Genomic DNA, 26,925 nt, shown 5'->3' with positions numbered 1-26,925 from the left:
TTTCCATCCATTCGGGTTCTACTTCCTATATGGAGTGTATCGTGAAGGTCCATTGTCCGGCAAGCTGGTGCGGACCCTGTGCCGATTTGTGCATAACATGGCTTCAAAGTCTAAGGACTGCAAGGTTATTGTTACAGAAGTTGGAGGTAGCGACACATTGAGACTTCACATCCCACATTGGAAATTACTGTCCTGTCCAGAAGATTTGTGGTGCATAAAGGGCTTGAAAAACGAAGAGAAGAACAGCCTCCATGAATTGACAAAAGCCCCACCAACAAGAGCTCTTTTTGTAGACCCGAGAGAGGTATGAACAAAAGAAATCCTGACCCCCCACCTCTCCCTTTCGTCTGGCCTGATGAGCTAAACCCTACCTCACGTATTCTTTGACAAGTCCATCCATCTCTCCTGGTGGGGGCTTTTCTCTTGTTCCTTTCACATCGGTGACACAAAATCTAAAAAGATTTCCTTAATTAGGTGCCACCCTCGGTGTCCTTGCTTAAACTCATTTTTTGCACCTCATGATTCCGACTAATCAAGCAGACTCTGCGTGGTCCAATCTTTGTCCCTTTCCCCTTCCGTAAATATTTTATCTGGACCCCCTACTTCCCCTTTGTCGCGTCGCATACTGTTGCCCTCCCTAACATGCCATTGTTAAAGATTGAAAAGGGGATTCCCCATTATCATGAAAGCAAAAAATTCTATCAAAACTACATATCAGAGCTGGCTTCTCTCTGCGAAAGTTTGGCCCCTTCGATGTTTTTAGCAAAGCATTTCCGACTCTTAACATTTCGGCGCGTTTCTCTCTTTGCTATGTACTGAAGCATTTTTCGAGTTGGGAAGGTGTCAATCTCATCACCATCTTGAATACGGAACCCTCCATTTCCAGTAACCCTAGTTTATGCAGAAGAAAACAAAGTTTGATTAGGGTTTTAGGTCACTTGTCAAGTCGATGAAACCATGTTTAGATAAAGCAGCATGAGTTAGGCATCTATTCCCTCCTGCCAAATGTGGAATTAAGCCCTCTCGTCGTTGGCCATTGTTGATTCCTTTCCGGTCCTTCAAAATCAAACCCCATGTGTGCCCTTAAGGACTTGCTATAATCGGTGGTTAACACAGTCTGCCAAATCATGAGAAGCCTAAACCATTGGCTGACCTTGCAAAAGGACGTCCATGCAATAAACATAAGTAAAGCTTGCTTCATAATATATTTACCTCTATAATTTAAAGAATAAAGTTCATAATTTCCTTCTTTCCCCAGGAATATAAATTTGATTATGAAGCATGATTTTCAGCAGGGTTTCAATGGCGGAAAATTATTTCATGCTTGTAGTATCGATAAAATATTATTTTTATTCAAATTCAACTCGAAATTTACGTTATTTTCTTTAAATATAACTAAAAAATAAATAAATATTGTAATTCAACATAAAAATATGTTGATTGGGTTGATCTTTTTCCAAGATAGTACACCAATTTTCTTCTCTGGTGCGAGAGTACACGTTTGATTACATTGCACACACAAAAAAATGTGTGACCAGAAAACATTTCCTCGTTGGACACTTAACTTTAAAAAATCTCCCTCCAGATAGTGACCAAGATTATTAGAGTTGATGAATTTGATGTTGGACCACAAACGACAAGTAGTCACAGAGATTGAAAATCAATTTAAAAAAAATGGGTGATGCTGAGCTTCTAGTATTGCCATTTTCCCCTCTAGTAACCTTTGACAAAAATGCTTGGTGTGCAACTTTCCCAAGGCATATTCAAACATTGGATTAGACTGGCTGCACTATAAATTATTTTCCTAGGTATTAGCCTCATCTGCTGATGTTCATCGTTGAACTTAAGGCCTCCAAGGGCTTTCAGTCACGTCAGCACCTGAGGTGGATATCAGACGAAATATATGTATATATAATTACTTCCAATGGCCTATGACCTTGCAAAACCAAGGTTGTGAGCCAAGAGGTATATACTTAAAAGGGTAAATCTCTATATGGTCTTACTGATGGTAGAAAATCGACATTGCAGATGAATTTCTCGTCGGACAAGGTCCAGTGTAAGCTTAGATCGAAGCTTGCTAAAGAAACTATAAGATTGGTATGATCACTGTCATGATTCCACCAGTTCAGAAGTTTCTGATGATCATATCGAAGTTTAGATGACATTAAGGAAGGAAGGAAACATTATTATTAAAGTTTCCCAGCAGGAAAGTGAGAAGAGCACAGATGTTTTGAATGATAATGTCGTTGCACTAGCGCCATGCATGATCGATGATCAGGTAAAAGATCTCAAAAAAAAAAAAAACAAAACAGTGAAATGAAGGAGATGAGGGCACTGTTTTCTTCTCATCTCTTTTGCCCGATGTTTCCTCAATTTGTCTCATCATTTGGTTCACCAAATTGGCTCGTGCATGAATAAACCCCTGCTTGTTTAAAGGAAAAAAATCGTGCAATTATTAGCAGAGGAAAGTTTGCTTTGGAATTTGCATATGCACATCATCATCCCCTTGGGTTTCCTGTTTGCCACATAGGGGAAAATGATAGGGGTTGGCCCAGACCTTTCTCTTTGTTGGTCAGGGCCCCAGATCTATTTTGACTTCATATGGGGTTCTGATTGGAACAAGCTTTGGGCTTTTGTGAATGATCTCCTTTTAAAGATGATCATGGAGGTGACCCAGTACTTTAGATTTGTCACTATCTGGGCCAGCCTTGTATCCTCCAGAACTTTGTTTGGTTCTTAGTGGGTTCATTGCCCTGTAGGGATAGTTTGCGTGTTTCTGCTTGCTTTCGGTTTTCTTTCTGTGCCTTTGTGCTGTTTCTTTTCGTACCAAAACTGCTTGAATGTAAAAGCTTCACAAGTCTTCTTGAGGCTGAAGGTGTCTGCTAGCTTCGTTAATTAGTAAAAGGGAAAGGCTAATTAAATAAGAAACATCTACATTAACTTCCTACAGTTAGAGCATCTTCTATTCCACTCTTCCTTCTTAACCTTAATAGGCAATGCCTAAATGATGTATTGCAAACTCAATCAATTCAAAATTCATAAGTGCTAATGTCACAAGATTATTGCTTTTTTCTCAAAAGACTAATCTATTTGTAGTGTGTGATATTTACATTTATAAATTCATCTTTACATATCTGATATGAAATTTTATAATATTTTTTCTCATTTGAATTTACAGTACTTTTGTTACGATCAAATAAGTATTAATGTTACAAAATCATTATTTTTTTTTAAAAAAAAAATTAACTTATTGCAGTATACAGTGTCCATGTTTATAAATTCAAAATCTCTCTTTTACTTATCCGATATGAAATTTCGTAACATTTTCTCCAATTTGACCATATCACCTTACCTACTTCACACGTTGGAGTGCTTGGCATAACGTGGAAGTCAAGTCCAAATTGGCTCCATTACTACTTTGTGGTGGAACCATTGCCCTCTCAATAAGTTAATCTGTTGAGTTGTACAATCACGTCTGTTTATAAATCTAATACTTTTTCCTTATCTATCTTATAGAAGATTTCATAAGGAGCATATTGGGAAAGACACGACAAGATTCCTTTCGGCAATTTAGTGGCTTTCACTATTTGGGCCATCTGTTTCTCATCCTGTACCCTTATCTTTGGGCCACAAGGGCATCAAATCGAGACCCATAAAAGTTCATAAGGAGAGGGAACAGACCCAAAATCATTTTTATGAAACATCGCATTTGCACAGATAAAATTCTACATCCGAATGGATCTCTTGCATGCAAAAAGCCTATATCTCCGCTCAACAATCCATATGGCTCTGTTTGATGGCCAGCATGCAAAAGGCCTACATCTCCGCTTGGACAGCTCCCACACTTTAAGACGACAGAGTGGACTGAACATTGAATAATAATGATCTACTGAAGATTTGCATATTTGCATTGCATGTGTGCTATAGCCAATGATAAACGACTCATCCTTTTCTCAACCCAAATTTCGGCTCCAGTCTCAATAATTCACACACCCAAAAGATAATTTTTTTTTTAAAAAAAAGGGTATATCTTAATATGAAAGAGGAAACAACAATCTAGAATATTTTCGGTTTTTTGTTTGAACCTGATTTTCTTTTCAAGGCACACTCTCTAACATCAACTTGATACATTCGAGATTTTACATTTAAAATACTCTTCACAAAGATCGAATTAGGACCCAAATTAGCGACTTTGGTCTATTGATTGCCATCCCAAAGGTTAAGTCCAAATGGTTCGGTGAGCCCAATTTGAAGTACAGCCAGCCCATTGAAACATCCAAAGGAACTAAGGAAGCAAGCAGCAGAAAAGATTGAGCTACATGGAGGCCTATATTGTCCTATAATTAGCCCAAAATATTATGAATTGGAGGTCTACTTTTTGTTCTTTTCTTTCCTACTGACAGTATGGGCTCGCTCTTGCCTTAGTTATACACATAAATCAATAAAAAAATTATGAAAAATAATTCTTTTTTGATAAAACATTTCAAAAATAATTATTAAAATAAATTTAATTATTTTTATTTATATTTAATCCTAACTTGATAAAAATTCTTTTAAAATTATTTCAAAACCATTTATTACAAATTTTTTTCATTTGTGCTTTCAATTTATTTTTCTTGCCATCCTGCTCTCTCTACTCTTTTTAATTTTATCTATTTTTTTCTTCGACATTTATTTGTTATGCACTCGATTTCATTCTTCCATGCTTTCATATTTCTCTTTCCTGTGCTTTCAAAATATCAAGCAGTAGTTTTGATGTGCTTAGGTGGGTGACTATTTGAAAATTTTGATTTTTAAGTATTTTGAATAAAACTAAAATGGTAGAAATGATCACAAAGGTTTGAAATAATTTTTAATTAGATTAATTCAAGACCTAGATACCAATAAACTTAAGAATTTGAAATTTATAAATCTAAGTTTTTAAGGGAATTTTTTTTAATTTTTAGTCGAATAAGTGTTTTTGATAAAAAAAATTTATGTCTTGATTTATGAAAATATGTTAAAAACACTTTAATTGGTGTCAATTTATAAAAGAAAAATGAAAAGAGTTTAGAAGATTTGAAGTTTTTGTTTGTAAATAATAATAATATTTTAGGTATTAAAGTGTAATAAAATGTTTTTGAATATGACGTGTAACAATAATATTTTTTCAATATAACATGTAATAATAATATCTTTTTTCAACATGACGTGTAACAACCTTTTTTAATAATGACGTGTAATATATTTTTGTACATAACGTGTAACAATAGTATTTTTTTTCAACATAACATGCAACAACCTAATTATGATATGTAACATATTTTTGTACATGACATGTAATAATTTAACCATAATATTTAACATATGTTTATACATGACAGGTAACAATAGTTTTTTTTTTAACATAACAATCTAACCATGATATGTAATATATTTTTGTACAAAATATATAGTAACCTAACCATAATTTGTAATATATTTTTATACATGATGCATGAAATGTAATTTTATTAAAGATAATTTTATCAAAGAAAAGCATGGGTGATCAAAACAAGTATTATGAGTCCATGGAATGCAAAAAGAGGGGAAGACTAGTTCCTTTCTGGACAGTAGAGACTGCTTTCCAACGCAACTTTCTCCACAAAATCACATATGCAAATCACACTCATCAAAACACCCAAATTTCCGTTTCCTTTCCTTCCACCAATCGGCTAATAAGAAGACTCCAACCGACGTAAAAGACTGACTAAAAACAACCAAAAGATAGGAGTGCCATTACCACACACACGACAAGCAACAAGGAAGAAATGTACATCACTTCGACCCCATCAACCCCACCCCCTTAATTAAGTCATCGAAAATTTGCTCGGCGCACTCCGCACCACACACGATCTCAACCCCCACCTGTCTCTCTCTCTCCTCTCATCTGCGTCTGCTCTGCCTTCTTTCCTTGAGGGTGGGCAGGTAGGTATGGCTTCGTGCGTGAGCGACACGGCTCGAACACTCGGCTGCAAGGAAGTGCAGCAGCGACTCACCTCAAGCTCATCCACTTTCAGTGATCTTCTTAACCAGTGTTTGGATATTCTTCCCCTGTCCTCCTGGCTCGTTACTTCCAAGCAAGCCCGTACGATAAGGGATTCTGTAATCAAGTGCTTCGCTGCTGGAGTCATCCTTTCGACCTCCTTAGTCCACGTCCTCCCCGACGCCTTCGGCGCCCTGTACGACTGCCACGTCGCGTCTCGTCATCCGTGGAAAGACTTCCCGTCGCCGGGCTGGTGACGTTGGTCGGGGCTCTGCTGGCTCTTTTCGTGGACTTAACCGCAAGCTCCCACGTGGAGCACAGCCATAACCGAGTGGGGATTATTTACCGGTCGTGACAGAGGACGGATCAGTGGGAAAAAAAGTTGGGAAATGTCGAACGAGGAATTAGTGAAGCTGAAGCAGAAGCTGGTTTCTCAGGTTTTGGAGATTGGGATCATTTTCCATTCGGTAATCATCGGATTGACGATGGGGATGTCGCAAAATCAGTGTACGATCAGACCACTGGTTGCTGCGCTCTCCTTTCACCAGGTCTTCGAAGGCATGGGCCTTGGCGGCTGCATTGCTCAGGTAAACAATTGCTGCTTTTCCAGGTTATGATGAGGTTGTTCAAAGATTGCTATCTTGATTATTGACAATCACTCTCAAGAAGACTTATCCGATTAGAATTTTACAAATTTTTCAAGAAAAATTCTTTTACTGTTCAACTCAATTATAAATATAGGACTGAGACTAGCAGGTTCCTGCCCCTACACAATATTTTGAGTTAAACTATTACGCAACAGTGTGTCGAGAAGTTTCGACGACATTGTAAGGAAAGTATCAGAATCATTTATTAGTCTAGCAGGCCGAAAATTTTGACCCTAGATTATAAAACAAGACATCAAACAAACAGGAAATCAAATGAAAACAGAAGATTTCTGACCCTATTAAACTAATGTCCTATTAACGAAGCATAGGGGTATTTCCTAATGTTTCTATTTTTATCTGTGAATGTATTGGTTAGCCGATGCGCTGACGATTGTGAAATGATTTCAGGCAGGTTTCAGTGTGGGAACAGTGGCATACATGTGCGTCATGTTTTCAGTGACGACCCCAATGGGAATATTGTTGGGAATGACAGTGTTCTCATTGACGGGATACGACGACAGCAGCCCAAATGCCCTGATAATGGAAGGCTGCTGGGTTCTCTATCGTCGGGTATTCTCATTTACATGGCTTTGGTTGATCTCATTGCCGTTGACTTCTTCCACAACAAATTGATGGGTTCACAGACGTGGTTGAAGAAGGCTTCGTTCATCGCCCTAGCCCTTGGCTCTACCTCCATGTCTATCCTTGCACTCTGGGCTTGAAATTTTGTATCTATCTATATATATCTTGAAAAACAATACAAAATTCCATTTCCATATCAACATATGACAAAATGCATGGAATTGGATTAATAGATATGCATGTCTTATAATTTACATACTTTTGCTGCTAGATTGAAAGTCAGGAAGAACATTAAGAGTACTGAACATGATAGACAAATAAAAGAGAAAGTCATTGGTAAAATCTCTAACTCAAGAGACTCTTGTGTTTCGAGAGTGCTTTGGGACATGTAAAGACCTTTGCATATTGTGCATAATCATAACCCATTTTGCAAATGCGTAAGGAGTCAATGGATTCATTAAATGCAATAATAAATAAGAAGTGGAATGTGTGGGAAAGACGTTTAATCCACTTTTTCACTTTACAACTTCTTAGATTGATTTTGTATAATTCTATTAAGATAGTAGCTAAATACCTTTAGCAGGAGTCCCCAAATCTTCACAATGAGTTCTTTAACTAAGGATAATTGAGTAAAGTTTAGCTGGCTTCAATGACTTGGCCCCATAGCTGAGTGGGTTAGAGATTTGGTCTTATCAGCCTTTAATGCCCGGGAATCATTTCTTTTTCTTTTTTTCAGAAAAAGAGGGACAGAGATGAAGAAATAATCACATTAATAAAGACTTTGATGTCAGATAGGGAAGTATTAACTATTAATTAATGCTCAAACCTCCCATATCTGGAGAGTTTCTACCAAAATAGACAGAAGAAATGTTTTTTTTTTATTTGAAAGGTGATAACATTTTATTAGAATTTAAAGAGAGAAGGAGCATAAGTTCTTCAAGCCATGGTTTAAAGGAACAAAAATAAGAAATACCCGAACAATAAAATATTACAGAATGATAGAAAATTTTCCGTTCTCATTAATCCGTCAATTATGAAATGTGTTTAATGACTCTCAATGTGATTCAAGATGTGTTTCAATCTGTCAAAGAATAAAAAATAATAATTAATCCAAAGAATTATGTTGCAAGACTCACTTTCAACAAGAGAGAATGAGAAGTCATAGAGATGAAGTGAAAAATAGGAAGCCTTTCTTAATTGCCATGAATTCAGCACAGTTAAACATGTCTATTTTATTGAATTTTTATCAAAATCAAGCAGAATGAAACAAAGAGAAGCAAAAGATGTTTGGCATGAATACAGGGCAGGGCACTTGGTAGAATTACTTGCAAATTAAATGATCATAATTGACCAGTAAAAGAAGAAAAAGCCTAGCTACAAAATCCTGATCAGTTAGCTCAATTAGCAGTAATACTAGTGACCATTCTTTGGTATCCTCCAACAGTACTAGTCCTCCTTGGAGGAACCTGTTTTCTTCTCTGTTTGTGAATTTTGGAGAATTTAAGAGAGGGTGTCTGGTATCAAGATTCCAGAAGCAAACTGATCACGAACTGTAATACAAGTATAAACAGGAAGGTTGACCAACGTGTTTGCTCTTTCCATTTTGATATTCAAAAATTTGAGCCTTATCTGATTACAAACGGTTGGCAATAACTCAAGGGAGTGTGACAATACAAAGTCAACTGAATCCAAGCTTAATTTGAGTCTCCTAACCCTGAACTGTTCAATAGAGATGTATACATTATCGCCTAAATTGTTTGATGGCAGTTGGGTACAAGCAGAAATGGTAATATAGCAAATGCTGACAGCAACCAACCATGATGTCAAGCCGCCTGCTGTGATTAACTAGAGCATAGGCCATTTCATAATTCAATCTTAACCCCCCAAAACCGCCCATCCCAACACCTTAAATTCCGCTGCTTTCAACCCGCCAAGGAGATCGAATCCCACCAAGGCTTCTCTTCCCCACGTTATGGCCTCACCAGGAGGCTCCAAAATCTTTGAATGGGATTTAACTGTGCTGAACCACACCAGCTTCCACTCATACAGCCGAGGCCTTCTCCTCTTACTGATCTTTTTCTTCCTAGTTATTTTCATCACCACCTTGTTCCTCTATGCTCATCGGATTTGTAGCCAAAGCCGCCCCTCATCTGCTGCTGCATAGAATGCAACCCCAGCTCCCTCCCCCGGGCTTGACCCTGATTTTATCAATAGTTTACCGATCGTTTGTCATCGCTCTGTGGTCACAAACGGTAAAGGAAAAAATGGTTTTATCAAAGAAACTGAATGCTCTATCTGTCTAGGCCTTTTTGAAGATGAAGAGAAGCTAAAGGTCTTGCCAGAATGTAACCATGCATACCATTCTGAGTGTGTTGACAAGTGGCTTAGCTCTCAGTCACGCTGCCCTCTTTGTAGAGCTTCTTTGAGTCCCATCACTCCTTGAACTCGAAATATAATGACATGTAATTCATCAGACCATGCATGAAAGCCAGCTAGAGATCAGCTGGTTGGTTTTTTTCAGAATCCTTTCAGCAACTGTAATATATATACAACTTTTCCCATGCATACTTCTAAAATTTCCTCTTATTAATTTGTTAATTGAAGTGTACGATCTTTCCAAAACATGTCCCCGAATTTATTTCTCTGGAGGAAAAATGAAAAACGAAGACTATATGTCAATAATTTCCTGCAATTAATTTTCATCAACCAACTGATTTTAATTCGCTATGTCCCACGGTGTATTTCAAGAGACTATCCTGTCAAAGATGAATGGTCCCTTACTCTATTTTTTTAGTCTAATAAATTAAAATAGCATTATTGGGAAGTGACTTCCAACAGCAGGTCAGAATTCAATTACCATCTTCTTCAGCTTTCATACCAAACTCAGAAGGGTCAACAAGGTTTACCCCCGTTTGATTATAAGTGAAATTGGCTTTTACTTCTTTTTTCTGCTGCAGCCCGTGGAAGTTTTGCTGCATTATATCATCTTCAATATCTGCTAAAGACTTACATATTTAGAAGGTCCTGATGAATCTCCAGCATCCGAGTTCTCTCTTTTTGTAATGAAAGTTAACTCATAGATGAGATGGCAGTTCATATCCTCACCAACTGCACTTTCTGGTCTTGAAGCTGCCTCGTTAACCCACTGCAAATCCAAGTAGGGAAGCATGTGTTCAGTCCAGGAAATTCTTGTCCTGATGTGAATGTGAATAGTTGTTAGCAACTTGAGTTTAAGGTTTTGAAAATTACATGGTTTAAACTTAGAAAATTGTTGAATTAATGATACTTTGACCCGAATCATTACAATGATTATACGGGGTTTGGTTTTGTTTTGCATAATAACAGAAACCCTGCTTCTTTCCTTGCACATGAAATGACCACAAAACAAAAAAAAGAAATAACTGTGATGCTTATGTTTGTGTCCCAATGTGACCGTGGGCACTATAATAAAAAAAAAAAAACACTCTGGTCTGCTCACTGCTACACCAAGTTAGACGCTCTGTAGCAGATGCCACAATGCCAAAATGTAACAATAATTGAATAAGCCTTACAACCTGCAGCTGACTCCATTGTCTGCATTATTAGCCAGCACTAAAATCTTTTCCAGCATTGTAGGATTTTGCAGGCGTGTCATGTAGGACTTTTTAAAAGCTTGAAAATCTTTCATGACATGTTTGCCGAAGGAAAGAAAAGATGACTCCTTTGTCATGCTAAGTTCACTTTTTTTCAACTTTCAAGCAATCTCTAAAATCGAGAGAGCAGCAGAGGACAAGGAGGTGAATTGAATTGGGGCCTGAACCTGATCCAAACAAAGGGTTTCTCGTAAATACCAGTTGCAGTTGTTTGACCCTCTTCACTCCTCAGATCACATGATTGATTGATATGGGGCAACATCATTGACCAGAAAACATGGGTCTGTACAAAGAACTTTTGTCTTCAACTCTGCCACAATTGCATTCAGACAGTCATAGACTTTTGAGCCCACATCTTGGTCATGAATTACTAATTTGTTACCAAAAGCAGCCTTTGTTCAGTCTAAATTAATGTTCACATGTTCATGGTTCATCCCAAAACTTTTTTAATGTTTTAAAAGCTCCTTTAACCAGTATAAAATCATTAAATTGCAGATAAGATTTACTGTCTGCACATAAAGACAAGAAACAATTTTACCAAACTGTTTTCTTGGTAAATTTACTCAGTCAGATAGTCATGTGAAGTGAGTAGTGAGTAGTGTCATGGAGGTCATGGGCTGCTTCTGTATTTGGATCATCATGACCAAGGAATTGATAAGTCAAAACTTATGATTGCAGCAGAAAATGATTAACGCCTAATGAAAGCCTTGTAATCAATGAAATGTAACTAAAAACCATAGGTTTTGACCCCCTGGTCCAATGAGAAACTCGGAGGAAGATGATAACAGGTTTCCCAAGAAATCTATACAAAGTTGTCTGCGAAGTGAAGAGTTTATGAACATTAACAGGCAAATCAGACTCTTTTGTCTTTACTCAAACTTCCATCTCACTGGCGTTGGATGAGGGAAAAACCTTGCGCTCTGATCTGTTCCTGCTCAGCATTCTCTTCAAAGAGCAACCAAGGGAAGATGACAGCGTCAAGGAAGAAGACGATGCTGGTAGAATATCATCATCTGCAGCCGCAGTTGGACAATTGTTTGACTCTGATAATTCAGTCAGATTGTCCGATCTAAGGCTTCCATCAATCACTCCCACCTCACGGTTCAATAAAACTCCCACACTTTCCAAAGAACTTACTTCAGAATCCGCAACCTTATCGTTACTCAACACAGGAGCTCTGCAAATGGGGCAATTTGAGTGAGACTGCAGCCACATATCGATGCACTCCACATGAAAACAATGCCCGCACTTGGGTAAATTCCTCCCAACATCATCGTCCTCGAATGGGCTCAAACAGATAACACACTCTAAACCGTGCTTGTACTCCTCCATTGTGTAAACAAACAATGGAATGGATGAAATGACAGAGGAATCGAGGCCCTTTGATGGGGAGCTCGGGAAAGTAGTGTCGAACGTGAATGCATGGAAATGGTGGAATCGATCAGGGCGGAAGACGTGAGACACAGACATGGAGGAAGATCGACTTCTTCGGCGAGCTTGAGCCAAGAACCATTTGGCGTAGACATGGAGAAGCAGAACGAAGAGGATGACAAGAAGCAAAGATATGACAGCAGCTAGCATGACATTGCCATCATAGGAGGAAATGCTGTTGAGGAGATGAGAAAATGAGTTTGTGGTGGTCTGTTCTGGAGAGTCAAGCGAAACTGACATTTTCTTTCCCTTCCCTGGATCGATGACTGCAACTGTTGCAAGGTTGAGATGAAGAGATGTGAATGTGATGGAGATGGGACAGGCTTTTTGCAGCTATGGAAGTGGGGTTATATGGTCATTAAATGTCTGAACAAGAACAATAAGAAAATCAATGGAATCTTCTATACATTAGGAAAACGTTTACGTGAAAGTCAAGTTGTTTGTTGGGGGATTAAATTATGGGAATTTCTCCCTTAAACATTTGCTTGTGTTAGTCAGCAAGGACAGCTCCCTCTCTCTCTCTCTCTGCTTTGTAACTTAATGTTGTGATAATCTTCTTATAATTTAGAATAGTTAAGTCAAAGGAAAATCCCATAATCCAAGGAGCAAATGAGACTCGTGCCCATGGGAGAGAAAAAGGATGCAGTGAAGGACTCGTGAAGGCGACGGCAGCTGAGGAAGGGAGGAATGGGTTTGTCTTGATTCATGTGATGGGTTTTAAGGGATCCCAATGCCTGAGAGAGATCTTTCTTTTCTCACCCTTTTTAGTTTAATCATTCATATTTCCTTTCACATTTCCACTTCCTCTTTTTCTGTCATTTTTCTGCTTTACACAAATGGGGAGGGGCAAAGCCAAAGAGTAGGGTCACCGAACAGAGGGTCAGGGGTCCCATGTGAATCCCACCAGACAGAGTCCGCTTTTTGACTCACACAATAGACCTCCAGATCACTGATGGAAACCATGACTTTTGCTCAGTCTTCTACACCCTTTTTTTCCTGCACGTTTCGGGCAACTTATCGAACCTTTTTGTGCTAGGAGGCTCGTGATTTCTTGACCCTAACCCCATCGGCCGTGTACCATTCCTGCCAGGGGTGTGACAGAATGGGATCCCCCTGGATTAGTCAGGCATGTAACATAGAATACTCGGGGCTTTCATGAAATTTGTTTTGAGCATAAGTAACGTATTTTATTAGAACTTATTGTTAAGACAGTGACACTGATGCTGATGTTACATTTTGACAAAGAATTGAAATATAATGAATGAAAAATCTATCTTAATATTTGGATAAAATCCATTCTCAAGATGAACCAAATTTCTTGAAGCATTCTTCCTTCAATCCATGAGTTTGTATCTTTTCTCCTGAACCCCTGTTACTCCCATTTGTATTTCTATGATAGTATGAAGTGGCACCTGCAAATCCCAACGTATATCGTTCAGGGTTTAATTTTATAACAAGAGTTATGATGCGAAGTCAGTATCTAAAAATGCAAAATTCTAACGACTCATCCTGCCATTTTTTAGCTTTTCCATTCAAGTATGGGAACATCAAGTGAAACCTAAAGGTGTCATGCATCTCAAGTCGCAAGATTCGAATTCCTGCCGTTTTTTAGCTTTTCAATTCCACTAGGGAACGCCAAGTAAAGCCTAAAGAAGAAGCATCTCACATGCAGAGACAGAGAAAGAGAAGTAATAGATCACGGTCACCCACAGTACAAATATGTCAAGACACGACAGTTTCTACTTGTCTATTAATTACCTCAATGTGAGGAATTTCTTTGAGGGGCCTATCGGCAAAATAAGCATATAATGCTCTCAATACTGCCTGCAAAAAGAAACCAATAACAAATCATTCAAGATGTATAAGCACAGCATCAGAAATAGTATAAAGCAGAAGCCTGTTGCAATTAAATATAACCTGGTGAGATATCACTACAACTGGTGCTCGTTGTCGTTCAAGCTCAATAATTACCGGTTCAAGCCTGCTTGAGTGTGGAAAGTGAATTGTATCGCACAAGTTAGACTACAAAAAATTCTTTGCAAACTATTCAAAGTTCAGTAAATTGAGAAACTCTAGACCTTTGTATAACATCCAGGTAAGATTCTCCACGAGGATAGCGATATCTCAGCTTGTCCTTCTTGCGAGATCTATAATAAAACAAGGATATATTTATTCAGGAATACAACAAAGATGAAAGTAAAGCACAATCAAGAGAAGGATTAAAATCAGTGCATGATTTTTTAATCCAAACACAAGGTTTTCCATAAAGTGCCATTTAGAAGGCCAATAATAAGAAAAGCTTATTAACACCATTAAAATACAAAAGCTTTGTGCATTCAATTTCCTCGACCCACACAGAAGAGCAAAGTAGCAGGAGGGTGGTAGGGAACGCTTACTCATACTCCTCTGGCATATTCTTCTTTATTTCTTCATATGTCATTCCATCACACACTCCAGCATTAATCTCATCGAGTGCACGCCATTGTATCTAACAAAAACGTGAATAAGATATCTCCGTTAACATACCAATATCTATGTTTACTTCAGCTGCCACAATGGGCTGGAGTGTGAACAAAGGGTCTGAATAAGTTACTTTCTTATGGTTCCAAACTAACCTTGGGAAATCCAACAATTGGACTTGCTGTCAGGATTGTTCTCTGCAGGGTGCTGGTCCAAATCTAGATTACAGCAAAATCACAAAAATTATCAATACCAATTATAATGTTTAATATTGTCCATACATTTTCTATACACACTAATTGATGAAGTGTCAATGCGTCCGCAACTTTTTTAAGTATTGAGCCCAACACAGCAAAACCCATTCAATTCAAACAATTTCATTTATTAAAACCTCGATGCCAAAATGTAGATCTTTGAGATACCCTTACTAATTGATCCACACTTTGAAAAGGATTTTCATTTCTTGAATTTTAGAACAATAATTTAGCAAGTGATACTAGCTCAAGCAGAAGAAATAACAGCCAATAGGCATATAACTCCACTGCTTAAGTCTTAAAGAAGGCTTCCAAAATTGAAGAAGGACCAGGACAAGGAAGAGGGAAGCAGGGGCAAGTTTGGTGCCATTGAATTCTGAAAGAAGTGATAGACTTAGGCATAGATGGAAACAATAAAACATTGACAATGACAACTGTTGGAACTTACAGAAGCAGCCCTTTCAGATTTCAGTCTCTTCTCAACAAAGTTCGCAAGTTTCTTTGCATAAATTTCTCCAGTGTCGCTGTTGTAACACGAAGTAAAATTTTCTTGTAAGTAAGACTGGAGTACAACAACTTCAATCGAACCAGAAAAATTCATCATATAACAGAAGACTAAAATGAAATGGTTAGAATGAAATTGAAACCACCTATGATATAATGTGATCACAATCAGCAGAAAAGGCTACCTCACTACACTGTCACCACCAATTCTGCCTCTAACGTTATCACAACTCTCTCCATGCCTGGTAAGTAATATTGGCCGAGGTGTGAGATGTGTATTAACCTGCAAATGATAATATGACATAAGAATATAAACATTTAACTCAAGGATCACCGGTGAAATGATAAATGCTTAGAAAGCATTAAAGATTAAGGGGCATTCAACTTCAAATGTGTCCCAAAATAACACAGGCACCTGTGATACGAGGAATCTTCAGATAAGATACATGTACATATAACAAAGGTCAACAGGTGTACAATCTGAATGCTACAAGTCTGAAGCTTCCTTCTATATCTTGCAACACATGAAGACAAGTGCAGGTGCCTGATGTTGTCAATACAATTTCACTAGGATTTGATATGTTAATCATGATTTATGCCATATAAATAAGAAAAAGACTATTTGAGATGGACATAGGGAAAAAGCCTTCCAAAGTTTTTAAAGCTCCAAGTAATAAGAAGAGCTCTAGTTCCTTCACCCACAAGAAGTTTTGCATCCAGTAGAACAAACAGGAGGAACTAAGAAAAGGGACTAAATAACTAGAGTTTATAATGCTGATGCCTGCTGGTATAATTGAAAAGATTTCCTATTGTACAACATACCAAGAAAAAGACGATTCGTCCAGGAAGATAGCCACTGATGTTGTTAACCTGAATCAAGTTAAAACATATAAATTCTTAGAGCAAACTGTAAAGCAATTAAATTATCCTAGGGAGTTCAAAAAGAGAGGGATAAACAGAAAACAATAAAGATTCAGGAAAGAAGAAATAATAGAGGCTTTAAGAACAAAAATTCTACTCCTAATGACAACCTACTGCATATATTAACAATGCAAACAAGACAGAACCAAATACACCAAAATACTTTCAACTAAATCTACAACAAGACAAGGACAAAATACACCATTTTATGCCCACAGTAAACATTGATCCCACAGGCATATGCATGAAGGACAAAAGCCATATAAATGAAGAAAAAGAAGAATTAAACTTAACTTGTATTTGTCCACCATGCCCACTAACCATATCAATCATTTTAATATAAGACCCTTCTTCAACTGGTTCATACACCTAGAAACAAGCATTATTGCGCACCTTAGTACAATATTGAGCATCCAAAAGCACAAATGCTTACCAAGAACAACTACTAAACAATTTCAGGACATACCTTTCCATAATTAGCTAATCGATTTCTAAAGTCTCGTAATCCAGCTTCAAAATCTGGCCTGCAAAAGCAGATTGATAACTAAGTACAGAAATTTTCATCTGACCAGAAGCAAAAGGTTATTAAGAAGAGCCTTACTCTTCTGCATAGTCAGGACTTTGTTGAATTTTAAGGCGGATATTTCTTTCAATAATCCGTTCATCATTGCATATTGTTTCTAGAAAAATAATCTACAAACAAAAGCAAATAAAAATGTATTAGAAAATCAAAACTAGAGGCATCATTTTCTGGATGAATCTTCATACAGTCAACTGATACCAAGACATCACATGTACATCTGTCAATCATTCTTCCAACAAAGAAAATGTAAAACAGCATATGGAGGATCATAAATCACAAACAATATAGACTCCCCTGTTAGGCAGTGTATGCAGTTCTAACCAACCTAATTACAAAGCATTAATTATTCAGTGTCCCAAATATTTGTGCCAAGCCACATGAATACATCAAGGAGTATATTTCCTAAATAACCTAAAAAAGTAATGAATCCTGCTCTCTGAGTATATTAGCCTTTTCTTTTCATCTGCAACATAGCATATATGCTTCACCTAATAACCATAACAGTTCAACTGGGGATATGCTTAGCTGGTTCCTCATTCAGCAATCACAGTACCTTACATTTTCCTTCAGCCATTTTCATCAGCATATTCCGTCTGTTCCTGCTACTATTAGTTGCATCGAATATTCCAACCTACAATTTAAAGGGATTTAATAAAGAAAATTAGTCAGCAGACAAGGGTGAATACAATCGTCTCACATCAAAGAACTTACCTGACCACCTTCTTGCATCCAGGTTGTCATATCATCCATTGCCAGGGCTGCTACCTAGTAGCATGTGATATATTAAAACTATGTACAAAGAAGAAGGTTAATATGGGGTTACCATTAACCAATCGTCCAAATAAAAACCAATTCATTAGCAAAAGCATCTTTGTCAATTGCAATTCCACACTTGAAGGAATGAAAAACCAGTATTGAATAGGTATTGAAATTAAATCATGTTGCCTACAATGATATAGATCCAGAAATTGCTTTGTATCACATAACTGCTTGAACATCACCTCTAACATTTTATGGGTCTCTTCTTCGTGATTTTTATTCTTGTGGTATCAGCCTGCATTTATTTCATTTAAGTAACTTGAAGATGAGCTAGGAGTTTTTATTAGATTCAGATATAAAGAAAAAACATCTTGAGAGTTTACTTAGATGCCGTAGAATGCTTGTTAAAAAAGTTTATTGACCAATATTACTTTTGACAACAAAATGAAATCCCAAATCTATAATCTTTTAAGGAACATTCATAATCAAAATTGAATTCTTTAACACTGTAATACATACCATAACATCAAAAACTCAATTGCCTCCCAAACTAAAACAGAAGATGAGGGATTTCTAAATTCAGCAACACTTAAGAAATTAAATATGTGTTTAGTTTAGTCCATATAAAGAACTAATTAAACCACCAACATAAATGCCATTAATTTGAGCACTTAAAAAAAAAAACTCAATTTTAAAAGTCAAATAAAAAACAAGACTCTTCTGTGAACACTCACCTCATTACGTGCCTCCATGCCTTCAGGATTGTCAGCTCGGAAAAAGTCAGCAGTCTATAAAAGAATGCATCACCTATCAACAATCACTCCAGAAAAATAACAAATAGCATGTGCAATATTCCAATTTAATCATGAATTTATTAGAAAAAGCCAGTGACAGATAGTAAGTGTTTATCAGTTGAGTTCGTTAAACTTCAATACTCCCAGTTGATAAACTTAAACAAGGATGCTCAGATTTACCTGGTTTGTACCATGTTTGAGGCGCCGATACTGTTATGGACAAAAAAAATCAAGTTACTCTTCTTTCATTTAAAACAAGTTAGAGAGCAAGGAGAGCATTCAAGGTAAAGTGTAATAACCTTGCCAACATTAAAATGCTTAGTATCATGTCCCAACCAGCGAAGATATCTTGTAAGTTTAGCAGCAGTGAAGGTCTTTCCTCGAGCAGGCAACCCAACCTGAAAGTCAAGCAACTAATTAGAACCACCTAATATCAACAACTTGAATCCATTCCTTCTTTCAAGGAATTGGTAATTTACACGTGTCATATGGAGCTACTTCTTGAATATGACAATGGCCAAAATTTTTTAAGTCTAGATCTTACAATTTAACAACTAAATTATAGTCTAGTAGAAGAAGGATGATTAAATCTAAACTGCTGACCAATCACTTATGCAGAAGAATACCAGGACAATTGCTAGATGTCTATCCTCCTTTGGTCCAAGCATCTGATCAGCTACAGCTGCAGCTGCAACAGCTCCAGCAGCTGCTGGCATCGAATTCTAAAAATCAAAGAAAACGAAACAAATATAAGAATAACACCAGCTGAGAGAGCCAATCATACTTTACTTAAAAAATGAAATGCATTTTCATACAAACCTTGGTTTCAGTGTCCAATTTAAGATCAAAACTAAAAGTAGTTGCACTAGCAGATTTGACCAGCCTGGGAGATCCAACACCCCTATCCACAAAGAGCCCCCTGTGACTATCTTGCTTTTGCAAAGGTGAAAAGGTCCCCACAGATTTTGATTCAACCATCCCAAATCCTGAATATACCTTAGAAGGATCTGGTATGACAACCTCCATCTCCTATGAAAAAGTAAGTACATTACATTAGATGCAGACTACTAAAAAGTAATGGAACAAGGTAACTTTTGAAAGTATTTCTCTACCTAGTGTGGCATCTATTTTTGCTTCCTAATCAACGGATGCATTTAACTCAATTATGCTTGCCATTACCTTTATAATTAAGATTCAGGTGCATTAAGAAATACGTAGAGAGTACACAGTGTGGAATAGCAGAAAATTGTGTATTAATATCCTTAAACTGATAACGTGTAAATAATCCTTTTCCAGGCCAATAACTCAGTCTAGTTTACACATTTGCAGGGTGGGTTACCGAGATAAACCTTTATAGTTGCAGGTCGATCAACAGAAACCCCAGTAAGGGATAGCGATCGTGGATTTTCAGCCAAGTTGGCTGCATAAACCAGACCTGAGTTCGCAGAAGTGGATGGAGCAGGCACAACGTAATGCTCAAGGTCAAGCTCCAAACTAGCTGCAGAGCCATTCTGCACAGTAAAACATATAATTTTTATGTCCAAGTATATTAACAGATATAATGCTCAAGATTCAAGGTAAAGCTCCAATTTAGCTGAAGATCTATTCAGTGCAATAAACACAGTATCTTTTATGTCCAAATACAATAAAAACCATATTGAAGTTTGGAACAATGATTTATAATAAATAATTTACACAGAAGACCATCTTTTCAATAGATATCTGTAGATTGAAAATTGGCCATTTGTCTCTTAAAATTAAAAGTTAAAGAAAAAAGGGGGCAACTAGCTTATACCTCACGACCTGACTCTGGCACTGCATCAATGCTAACATCAGGAATTCCACGAACAGTCGAAGGCCGGAGATTGTCTTGATAAGCTCTCCAACTAGCTGCAAGATCAAAGGGTGAAACCCTGTCTGCTTTAATGAACACCCGATACTCAAGAACCTCCTCATTATCTAGCTTAAATAGTGCCAGCCTTGCATCTCCTTGCAAAGTACCCCTAGTGAGAAGCCGGTTCGGACCCTCCTCAACAACACAAGGCATGTAGCCATACTTAGGCTTCAACAGGAACTTGAAATCCAGAGTTTCTACATTTAAACACATAAAACATACAAACAAATTTAAACTCCGACAAACTAAAAGTTGCATAAATCATTGCCAATAAGATGCTAAGATACTCTTTAACTTCTACTTTTGAATCCAACAGAAAGCAAAAGAAAAAAAAAATGTACCCAAAAAGTGAACCAAACAGAATCTATAAATTTTTGGTCAGAAACCAAAACATCTATTTCACCGACCCTAATATCTACCTTTAGAAACCAAATTCAGGAGAAAAGTAAAGAAGGCATACTAAACGGTATTGCATTCAACAATGCAAGGTATTATTCAACCTTAGTCAAAAATTATAAGTGAACCTCTTCTCAAATGATAAGTTAAACGATGCTTTTATTCTCCCTAACGCTCATATTCTACCAGTTTTCTCAGCAAGCAAAGAAAACTTAACCAATATGGAAACCAAAAAGAATAGCCAAACTAGCACACTTTACCGTGATTAGGAGGAACAACGAAACTCAATTCCCACATTGAAGCCGATTCGCGCTCCATTGAAAGCTATAAACAGTCAAAAACAAAATTAGAAACTAAAGAAAGAAAACAATGACATCAACAAATTAATTCAAAATAAAGATTAAAAGATGAAAAAAAAAGAAGAGATTAAATACAGCTTTAGAGGAATCCCAAGAGCCAACAAGAGGAACGGAGCCATAAACATGAGGAATAAGGTCTCCTTTCTTCTTGTAGTTCTCCATCTTCAACGATACGTAAAGTTGACCGCCGGCTTGGTCAAGGCTCTCCTCTCTTTCTTCCCCTCCATGCGACCCTCCCTCTGCGTTTCTCGAAGCTCCCGTCCCCATCTTCCACCTTTCGCCTTATTTTTCTTCTCTAAAAACAAAATTTAACAACCAAATACTAATTCGTAAATAGCAGATTGCCAGTGCTTCAGAAGCTTGGTTCAACTGCTTCCATGGCGATTCTTGGCGTGAGTTAAACAGTGAACGGAAGCATATTCTTCGTTTTATATTCTCTCTATTTTGTTTGGATGGATAAGAATTCGAGAGATGTAAGCTGAACGAAAAAGAGAGACGCGAATTTCTGTTTGTCTCCATTTGCACCTCTTTTTCCCATTTTTTTTAATACTTATTTTTAAATTAGATAAAAAGGGCATATCACGGCCCATTGTCGCCCATCACTTTTTTCTTTTACTGACTCGATATGAAATTAAAATATATTATTTATTTATTTTAAAATGTGTAATATAATATTTTCCTCTTTGGACATTGACTTCTATTCGGCCACGTCTTCATCCTCCCTGAAAACTTATAATCTTAAATTGGTTAATTTTGTTAGCAAAAATATTAAAATCGAAACCAACTTAATTAATCACGCTTACTTCCACATAGATGGAAAAACTGAATAAATCAAATTATTTTAATTGAATTTATTTTATTAATTTGATTTTAATCGAAAAGTGCTTGTCTTTAACTACTAGTAATATTTATTTGATTACTTCCTTCTAAAATATCCAATTAATGTGACATGGCAGGTACATTTATTTACTATTAATATTTATCTGACTTTTATGCTACACATTATTATTTCAACGGGGAGCATTCCAAATGCTATTCAAAACTTTATAGTAGGATGTATGAAAATTACATACAAACACACTAAAGTCATATTGTTAGTTCAACAACTACCTTCGCAATGGGGAAAACAAATTAAAAAGTCCTACACGTATTGCTTTTGATGGAAATATTTAAGTGCAATTTAAAATAATTTAACGTAACATTAGATTTCTCGATTAATGTTATTTAGTTGTAATTATATCATATTTAAATAAAATATTAAAATTTGTGTGAATAAATATAAATATAACATAATTAATTAAATAAATTAAATTTTTAAACTCGTATATATATATTTATTACATGTCTTACATGATAAATTCATTGAAACATAATTAATCTATAAACACATTGAATTGATTATATTATATGAATTGACACATTTCACTTGTTTAATCGATATAACATAATAACTTGATTAATTGAATTAATTAAATATGTTATAAATTAATTTATTTAAAACATGTAATTATCATGTTTTAGATATGTTTGTCCAGATCTATATTGACATATTGAAGACACGAATTAAATTGTAAAAAGGAATTAATTACATGAAATAGAAAAATAAAAATAAAAAGGAATTCGGGTTACAATGAAGCCACCTGACTCCAAACCCGTACCCGTTTCGATTTGGGGTTCATGCATAAATACCACCGATCAGCTCTGCTCTGCCGTCTAGTAGAGTAACAGGATTTTACTCGCAGCGACGCCATGAGAGCCAAGGTAAACTCTGCTCTATTTAACATCCATTTGATTTCCTTTTTTTTTTTTTCTCTGTTTCGATCTTTCATTCAAAATGAAATCGGAAAATCTAAGAATCGTTGGTGAATTCGTTGCTTTCAGTGGAAGAAGAAGCGGATGAGGAGGTTGAAAAGAAAGCGCAGGAAGATGAGGCAGAGATCTAAGTAGCTGCTGTTGCTGCTCACTCCAAGACCATTCTCCAATCTTTTTCTTTAGCTTTTGATTGTAACCCATCTTTTATTTTTGTCGACTTTTTCTTAGCATCGTATTCCGAGTTGTAATCGTACCTTTTTCTGGGTACATTTTGCTTAATTTCAATGGACTTATCTTGAGTTGCTCTGTTTTTCTGAATTTCTAATTATTATATATCTATCGAACTTGAAATCAAATTGTATTTATATGAAGAATTCAGCTTTGCAAATACTGAATAACAGTAGCAATATTTTTCCTAAACAAAACGTAGCCTTTTAGCAAACCGGTGAACAGTTATTGTTTATGATTCGCCATGCTGCTGCTGATCTTCTTTAAATCTTCGAATGCTCGAACGGTCTCTGCATCAAAACCACCTGCAAACTGAATCTTAAAATGGTTGGTAAAGGATTCCAAAAACCCGTTTTAAAGAAAAAGATGAAGGTATTTTAAGTTTCTTCAGCGATTGAAGGGGGTACCTACCTGGTGAACTCTGTACGCAAATCGAACTCCTAGAAGCAGGAGAGTGTTTCCTTGTGAGGATTCGTTCGATTGCAGCTCTTTGGCTGTTCTTTTCATGTACTCCCTGGCTAGCCGCAATGAGCTGAATTTCAACTGCAACATTTGCAATGGAAATTTATCGTTATCTATGATTTAATTCAACAATGCTTGCATGATATATTTAATATGCAAAAAAGTGTGCTTAAGAATGATGAATTTTCCTAGTTTTGGTACCTAGGAGGCTTTATTAGCAAGGTTACTTTCATTAATTAGACAATCCCTTGAAATGCACTTCAAGGTTGAATAAGAACATAGATGTGGACAATGGGAAAGTGTTCTTTTTTTCCTTCTTAATTCAATTTTCTGTGTCGAACCACCATGTTTTGTTTTACCTACCTGACCAATCAGTCCTGTATCCAACATCCATTCCCACGGGATCTGGAAATCTCTGTATCTCTTGCTGGTGTTTTCCCTAATCCTTTCTGTATTGTTTACACTCTGCTCCAACCTGTAAATTTGATTTTTCATCATGCAGTTAATATATACTATTGATTGAAAATAGCAAGTTATAGTAATTCAGTTTATACATGCTCGCCTGTCTTGCAATGCTTGCATCCTTCGAAGCTCTGAATTAAAAGACTCTCTGGGATTGACCTCAAACGATGAGACTTCAGCTTCAAGGTTCTTTAGGTCTCGGTAGCTAAAAGCAGCCTCCCTCAGAGCATCTGCTTTTCGTTCTGGCCATTGTGGGAAATGCTTCAAAACTGCCCTTTCATCAACCAAGGAAGATAGCTCCTGATCTAACCATTTCACAAATACCTCTACATCTGATATATCTTTGAAGGCTGCAGATTGCACCTCTGAGATTAAGAAATTTATAAACTCCTTCTGTTTTTCTACGTCGGATTTTATCTGTTCATTAAATAGGCATATTATTACACACAAAAAAAAAAATGTTGGTTTCAGGAATCTGAATGATAAAGTTATAACTTAACTGTACTTACAGCTGAAACATATGTTGAGCGGTTCTCAATTTCCCCTATCATGTTCCTAGTAAATGCCAGCACCGGAGTTGCTGCAGCATTGGTCTTGTTTTCCATGTTGGTATCTTTCCTTGTAAGTGAACGATAAAGCTCCACAACTTCTGGTACACGGCGCACTGATCTAGAGCAAGCTAAAAGCTTCGATGGCAATGGTGGCGGTGGTGGTGCTGGTACTGATGGCGCCTTAACTTTGTTCTCACTCACTTCCTTTGGAGAAGGGGAGATAAAAGAATTAGACCGTGGCGGTGGCTTTGGTACTTTTGATTGCCTTTCTTTTCTCACAGCTAATTCCTGGAAACTTGGCCTTGGATATACATTTTCTGCTTCAAGACCCAGTTCCGGAACTTTCAGGAAATCTGATGCGTCTGCATTAGAATTGTCGATGGAGTTATGCAACTTCTTCCAGAGCATAGATTTTCTCTCATTGTCATGAGCCTTGAGGGAACTGATTTGTGCTTTAAGACGAGCTACCTCCTGTTTCAGTTCCTGGTTCTCTTTCTCCAGGGAACCATTTCTACCCAAAGCAGCCTCGAGTTCTTTCTTGAGCCGGGTGATTTGACAGAGTTCTGATTCATCATATTCAAGTGGCATTTTCCTCCCTCTTTTTTTCCGCTTTCATTCAAAAGGACGACAGGAAGAGCTTAAGCATATTGAAATTGCTGAATCTCTCTCCTTTTATTCGTGCTCTTTTCCTTTGAAGCAAGCTATGCTTACCTAAGCCTGAGGACTGATACTTCACAGAATGCCCCTTCCTATGCTAATATTTACAATTTGAAGCAAGCAAAAAGCAGAATTCTAGCCAGGGTTGTTTTGGGGATTTGCTAACTCTTTTAGTCAGCTATGGACATTTATTCTCTTCACTTTTATATGACTGTTGGCTGAGAGATTTTCTGGAGCTTGCTGGCACTAAACTCTCTACTGCAATGTAGTTGTCCTTGGCAAGCCATGTTAGGTGAGCCATTAAATTCTGGTCAGATTTACCTTAACATTCCTCTTTTCTTTTTTGTTTAATTAACTTAACATTCCTGCAGATTATATTGCAAGAGTTCCTCCAATCCTGGTAGAATTCTAAGGCTTTCAGCAGGAATTTATTAGGTAAGCAGATTTTTAGGCAAAACAGCTATTCCCATGTGTTAAACTTGATCGCCTGGAAATATATGGCCCAAAATTAGGAGTTGAGACATGACTGATTGCAAGTTGCCAACTGCCCCTTTTTTATGGCTCTTTCCCTTCCAACCCCTTTGCCATCCAAGTGTTAGCCTCCCACTGGGAATGCTGGAATCATTGGGTCAATATGTGGTGCCCCTATATGCCATCGATCTCTTTATACTGTTTGTAGAGTTCCTTGTTACACTGACTTGCATTTTTGCTGGAGTTTGCTTGTGAATCAAGGGTAAGAAAAAAAAAGAAAGCAGGGTGAATGAAGGACGGTGAAGGATGCTGACAGTGCAAAAATTAAAGAAAAAGAAAAAGCACTGATTATTACTGCTTACCAGAATAAGATCTCCAGTTTTACTTTTATTCTCTCTTCTTTTGTCTATCTTTCTTTATTTATATATATATATTTATTTATTTATTTATTTTTCCTTTACTTAAATCTATGCACATGCTTCTGTATTGCTTTTAGAAAAAGTTGTGGCTATGAGGATTTATTCCCAGACATTCTTAATTTCCAATGCTGGAATGAAGTTCCTATTGTTACGTCAGTACGGAAAAAAGGTAATTACTCCAATTAATTACCAATATAATGACTAATTATTCAGGTGAGGAAAGAGAATATCTGAAATGGCAAAGTTTTGTTTTCAGCGGGTGGTTGAACCAGATTTATAGAATCACCGGATGTTATAATTTCAGTAAAGAACATTAGAGCCAATTAGGCTCAGGTTGCTCCTTATTCATCTCTTTATTCTTCTGCAAGCTTTTTACAGACTTGGAAGTTGGCTGTAGAACTTGAAAGTTTCTAGTAGGCTGTAGCTGGCACCAAGACTTCATAGGGGTCTACTTCAAAGATAACCGGTGAACTTTAATTGCTGGGGGCGGGGGACCCCAATTTCGACACGGTCCATGCTTCATGGCCATCTTTAGGTAATAAATATATTCCCTGGTAGCCAGGGAAGCTTGCTAAACTCAGAGAGAGGGAAGAAAATGCAGAAAAAAGGAGTGGCGTATACCCGGAGCATGGGGAATATGAGA

At 37.0% G+C, this 26,925-nt stretch overlaps 4 protein-coding genes and 1 long non-coding RNA gene across 6 annotated transcripts; 2 read left to right on the top strand and 3 right to left on the bottom strand.

Moving 5' to 3' along the window:
• Positions 1-5,502: 5,502 nt before the first annotated feature.
• On the top strand, positions 5,503-7,575 carry ZIP6 (ZIP metal ion transporter family). Its single transcript, XM_021422702.2, is given in 8 exon segments — positions 5,503-5,998; positions 6,001-6,121; positions 6,123-6,244; positions 6,247-6,327; positions 6,330-6,392; positions 6,395-6,591; positions 7,060-7,198; positions 7,201-7,575. Coding segments are annotated over 8 exon segments (942 nt in total). The 5' UTR covers positions 5,503-5,952; the 3' UTR covers positions 7,374-7,575.
• Positions 7,576-11,575: 4,000 nt separating this feature from the next.
• Positions 11,576-12,603, bottom strand: ATL63 (TOXICOS EN LEVADURA 63). Its single transcript, XM_021423317.1, has one exon. The coding sequence runs from the start codon at positions 12,534-12,536 to the stop codon at positions 11,739-11,741; it is 798 nt and encodes a 265-aa protein (XP_021278992.1). The 5' UTR covers positions 12,537-12,603; the 3' UTR covers positions 11,576-11,738.
• An 844-nt stretch (positions 12,604-13,447) lies between these two features.
• F2KP (fructose-2,6-bisphosphatase) lies at positions 13,448-21,749 on the bottom strand. The gene is made up of 23 exons (XM_021423168.2): positions 21,296-21,749; positions 21,122-21,185; positions 20,367-20,662; positions 19,921-20,082; positions 19,391-19,600; positions 19,198-19,293; positions 18,871-18,969; positions 18,752-18,781; positions 18,512-18,565; positions 17,730-17,783; positions 17,572-17,649; positions 17,037-17,128; positions 16,902-16,959; positions 16,730-16,804; positions 16,337-16,384; positions 15,700-15,797; positions 15,459-15,534; positions 14,912-14,974; positions 14,693-14,784; positions 14,375-14,443; positions 14,214-14,277; positions 14,055-14,120; positions 13,448-13,708 (listed from the first exon to the last, which is right to left on the bottom strand). Exons 1-23 carry the CDS (start codon positions 21,485-21,487, stop codon positions 13,631-13,633), a joined length of 2,214 nt encoding a protein of 737 aa, XP_021278843.1. The 5' UTR covers positions 21,488-21,749; the 3' UTR covers positions 13,448-13,630.
• Positions 21,750-22,817: 1,068 nt separating this feature from the next.
• Positions 22,818-23,350, top strand: LOC110412562 (uncharacterized). Its single transcript, XR_002444869.2, has 2 exons — positions 22,818-22,981; positions 23,102-23,350. It is a non-coding gene; the product is annotated as an uncharacterized LOC110412562 (long non-coding RNA).
• Positions 23,351-23,431: 81 nt separating this feature from the next.
• On the bottom strand, positions 23,432-25,373 carry LOC110412561 (CHUP1-like protein). 2 transcript variants are annotated; one of them, XM_089782869.1, is made up of 5 exons: positions 24,694-25,373; positions 24,285-24,601; positions 24,086-24,197; positions 23,672-23,803; positions 23,432-23,565 (listed from the first exon to the last, which is right to left on the bottom strand). In XM_089782869.1, the coding sequence occupies exons 1-5, from the start codon at positions 25,321-25,323 to the stop codon at positions 23,524-23,526; spliced, it is 1,233 nt and encodes a 410-aa protein (XP_089638995.1). In that variant the 5' UTR covers positions 25,324-25,373; the 3' UTR covers positions 23,432-23,523. The 2 variants fall into 2 exon arrangements, with proteins under 2 accessions (XP_089638995.1, XP_021278800.1); XM_021423125.2 differs by having other exon boundaries at positions 23,436-23,572.
• Positions 25,374-26,925: the final 1,552 nt, after the last annotated feature.

Source organism: Theobroma umbraticum, unplaced genomic scaffold (genome assembly GCF_002168275.2).
Source record: "Theobroma umbraticum cultivar Fairchild unplaced genomic scaffold, ASM216827v3 scaffold_95.0, whole genome shotgun sequence".
Taxonomy (NCBI): domain Eukaryota; kingdom Viridiplantae; phylum Streptophyta; class Magnoliopsida; order Malvales; family Malvaceae; genus Theobroma; species Theobroma umbraticum.
This window is presented reverse-complemented; position numbering and strand designations above follow the sequence as displayed.